Genomic DNA, 4145 nt, shown 5'->3' on the forward strand with positions numbered 1-4145 from the left:
AATGGCTAGCGGTCGGTGCTCTGTGGGCTCCGCCATGATGTATGTGTTTCATCCATGCGGTCCACCCATTCTTACAGATTATTTTATTGTATGAGCCCAAAAAATAGTTTGATCCAAATCTCAGGTGGACCTCACGGTGTTGATTGAACGCCCATCAATAAAAACTTCTCAGGGCCACAAAAGTTTTGGATCAAGCTGATATATATATTTTCCCTACATAAACGTCTGTATGACCTAATAAACAGGTTAGATGTCAAATAATCATTACAGTGGACCCTATGAGGTTTTTAATGGTGGACATTCAGTCACTACTGGTTTCCTATGGTGTGGTCGACCTGAGATTTATATCTATCTAATTTTTGGGGCTAAGACTTAAAATTATCTTTAAAAATTGATGGACGGAGTGGATAAAACAGATACATCATGGTGGGATCCACATAGCACCGACCACTAATCACCTGGCTGGTGGCAGCGTCACTAGCCAAACCGCGTCCTTTCTCACGACGGCGTCCATTGCTCTATGCGAAGGGCTTAAATGTCCAGACCATTAGAGCCTCTTTGCCTGATTCTGATGAATTCTAAAGGACCTGATTTTCAAACTAGGGCCCATTCTCCAAGAGGTCCATCAAACGAACGTCTCAGGTCTCTCACACATTGGCACGTGCACCTTTATACATAGGCAAGGGCATTTTCGTAGTTTTATCCTACTCGAAGAAAACAAAAGAGTTCGAGCGTCTACAGCGTCTCTGTGGCCTCGCCACTCAAAGTCTCCGACTGAAGCAGAAGTGAAGAATTCCCAAAACCGCTACACTGTAAGACTCTATCTACCCGTCTCTATAAGATTAGGGTTTTGAAGGATTTTTTTTTTTTTTTATAGAATCAGGGCTTTTAAAAGGCCCATCTGGAATCAGGGCTTCCAAATGCTACTATTTCCACGTCTCGATCATCTCAAGTAAATTAGCGTTTTTGTCTACTTTGGCAGGAAATGAAAGAGATTCAGGACTTTGAAGAGTCTTACACCAGGCCAGGGATTGTCAGGGTTCTAATATTGAATTAGGGTTTTGATCCTCTGAACGAAATTAGGGTTTATGCCCTTTTCCGTCAGTAAAATAAGAACGAGGTTAGGGTTTCGAAGTTGTTTAAATGAAATTTGGCGCTTTCGAGGGCTCTCATTGGAATTGGGGTTTCCATCTTTTTATTTGCTGAAATGATAGGGTTTTGCAAAAATCAGGGTTAGGGTTTCATGGAATTAGGGTTTAGATAGCAATGGCAGCCAATAACAATAGCTCTTCCCCTTTGGGGGGTGCTGCTGGAGGTGTCTCACCGTCGATGGCGATGAATCTGCCTGCCAATCTCCATGCTCCATTGCAATCGCAATCACAGTCGCAGTCACAGTCGCAATCTCCATTCCAAACCCCAATGCAGCTTCAACACGCCCAGATCTTGGCCCAACTCCAGTCTCGGAACCAGGTACACGCTGAAGCACGAGCGCAGTTCCAAGCCCAGTTACAGGCCCAAGGCATTGGTAGTTCGTCTTCACCCTCCCTTTCGACACCCGGTACTGCTGGAACAAAGCGGGTCCTCCAGAAACCTCCAGCTGCTCGCCCCCCTGGCCCCGGTGGTACGGCCACAGCCTCTCCTTTCAAGACTACAGAGCTGACCCCTGCTGCAAAGCGGAAGAAGCGGAAGCTTCCAGAGAAGCAGCTCCCTGACAGAGTGGCTGCGCTGCTGCCGGAATCTGCCCTTTACACACAGTTATTGGAGTTTGAGGCTCGGGTTGATTCTGCTATTGTGAGGAAGAAAGTTGATATCCAAGAGTCATTGAAAAACCCACCTTGTACTCAAAAAACCCTTCGAATATATGTATTCAACACCTTCTCTAACCAAAATCGGACAATTACGGAAAGGAAGCATTTTGAGCCTCCTTCTTGGTCCCTTAAGATTATTGGAAGGATCTTGGAAGACAGGGCCAATGCGGATCCCAATGCCAGCATGGGGATCCAAAAACTAACCCCTCTATACCCCAAATTCTCATCTTTCTTCAAGCGGGTCACAATCTCGCTTGATCCGAGCTTGTATCCTGACAACTCCACAATTGTGTGGGATAACGCCCGTGCACCCGTGCAGCATGAAGGTTTCGAGGTTAGAAGGAAAGGGGATAAGGAATTCAATGTGAGCATACGGCTGGAGATGAACTACGTCCCTGAGAAATTCAAATTGTCACCGGAACTGACGGAAGTTCTTGGTATTGAGGTTGATACACGCCCGAGGATCATAGCTGCAATTTGGCATTACGTGAAGGTGAAGAAATTGCAGAACCCAAGTGATCCACTGTACTTTGCATGTGACCCTCCTCTCCGGAAGGTGTTTGGAGAAGAGAAGATGAAATTTGCTATGGTCTCGCAGAAGATCTCACAACACCTGTCACCTCCGCAGCCTATACAGTTGGAGCATAGGATCAAGCTGTCAGGGAACAATCCAGCTGGCAATGTTTGCTACGATGTACTGGTGGACATTCCTTTTCCATTACAGAAGGAAATGTCAGCATTCTTGTCTAATACGGAGAAGCACAAGGAAATTGATGCCTCCGATGAATTGATTTGTAATGCCATAAAAAAGATCCATGAGCACCGTCGGAGGCGGGCATTCTTTCTTGGGTTTAGTCAGTCTCCAGTGGAGTTCATTAATTCTTTGATTGCTTCTCAAAGTAGGGACCTGAAGCTTGTTGCGGGGGAAGCAAGTCGTAATGCTGAAAAGGAGCGCCGTGCAGACTTCTACAACCAACCATGGTAGGCTTCTCAATCTTGTTTGCTTTACTGTATCCCATCAAAGATTTGTTTGTTTCCGATTTATGCTAATCCCACTCGCAGGGCAAACATGAGAGCATGGCACATATATGAGTTTTTAGCCGCTCGCCAAGCTGCCCCAACCATGGTTTAACCGGTCCAAAATAGGTTGGGCTGACAATCCACCACTGGATTTGAAGGAGAAAAGACTGTTGAAAGTTGATAACTCCACATTCAGTCCCCAAATCTACCAGTTATGATGGTCTGAATTACCTGATTTTTGGACCATGTCGTATGCACTGTTCAGCCTGCCTGGTGAGTAGCTTGGATCTTGTAAATGTGTTCCCACGAGTAGGTTGGTGCATGGGGGATGCATTCATCAGATTACCAAACATCTTGCTCATTTATTTATTTTGGTGGGAAGAAATACGTGCAGATCTTTATCTGGATGCTTTTAGTAATGAGTTGACCTTGGATGAACTTCAACAGGGTTGAAGATGCTGTTATTCGTTATCTGAACCGCAAGCCAGCTGCAGGAAATGATGCTCCTGCAAGCACATGAAAAAGGGATTGTCTAGATGAAGATATCATACTTACTCATGCTTGCCTGCGCAATGCATACGCGACCTTGCTTTTGTTGTTGTGGCGTGCTGATGTCTGCATTTGAAACATTGGGCTGAGGAAGAATGTCGAATAGTGTGTTGGAAAGCATCTGCTCACCATTTTTTTTCACAGACACAAACCAACTCTGGATCATTCGATTATGCTCAAAGTAACCAATGTTGGCTAACCACTTTATCTTTTCTCAACGTTTAAGGCCTAAAATGGTAGATTTTTGTGCCTCTTAAGGTATTGATATTCACTGCCGCATTTGGGAAAAAGGTAAACACTGATTCTTATGGTCTTGGATGCTTGAAAGATTACATCACATGGACCATAGCTTGCTTTCCTATTTTTCTTTAATGAAAATATCATGCATGTTCACATACTTAAAAGGTGTCTTGCTCTATTTCCTTGTTCTTATCTTATTTAATTGTGAAGCTAGTCCGAAAATATTATGTGATATTATACACTGTTGAGCCCCAGAAGTTAGTACAATATGCTCATTTTTAGGTTGTACAAGTGGGCCCATGCACCAAAAATTCTTCATTGGGAGAATTAAAGTTTTCCAATCCAGTTTTTGTTGGTGCATGGGTCATCCACAACGTTGCTCCCTCACATCAACTGTTTGGATCACTGAAGCAGACTGCACCTGTACAAAATGAAACTCTTACTGTACAAGTATCATGCCAAGTGATGCGTCGTAGCCATCGGTCGAAGTCTACAATAGGAAAAGGTCCAAGAATGTGTCCCTACTGC

The 4145-nt window shown here is 44.4% G+C and overlaps 1 protein-coding gene across 1 annotated transcript; it reads left to right on the forward strand.

Annotated features, from left to right (window-relative positions):
* Nucleotides 1-561: 561 nt before the first annotated feature.
* On the forward strand, nucleotides 562-3774 carry LOC131246873 (SWI/SNF complex component SNF12 homolog). The gene is made up of 3 exons (XM_058247325.1): nucleotides 562-812; nucleotides 983-2789; nucleotides 3276-3774. Exons 2-3 carry the CDS (start codon nucleotides 1267-1269, stop codon nucleotides 3346-3348), a joined length of 1596 nt encoding a protein of 531 aa, XP_058103308.1. The 5' UTR covers nucleotides 562-812; nucleotides 983-1266; the 3' UTR covers nucleotides 3349-3774.
* The last annotated feature ends 371 nt before the right edge of the window (nucleotides 3775-4145 follow it).

Source organism: Magnolia sinica, chromosome 5 (assembly GCF_029962835.1).
Source record: "Magnolia sinica isolate HGM2019 chromosome 5, MsV1, whole genome shotgun sequence".
NCBI lineage: Eukaryota > Viridiplantae > Streptophyta > Magnoliopsida > Magnoliales > Magnoliaceae > Magnolia > Magnolia sinica.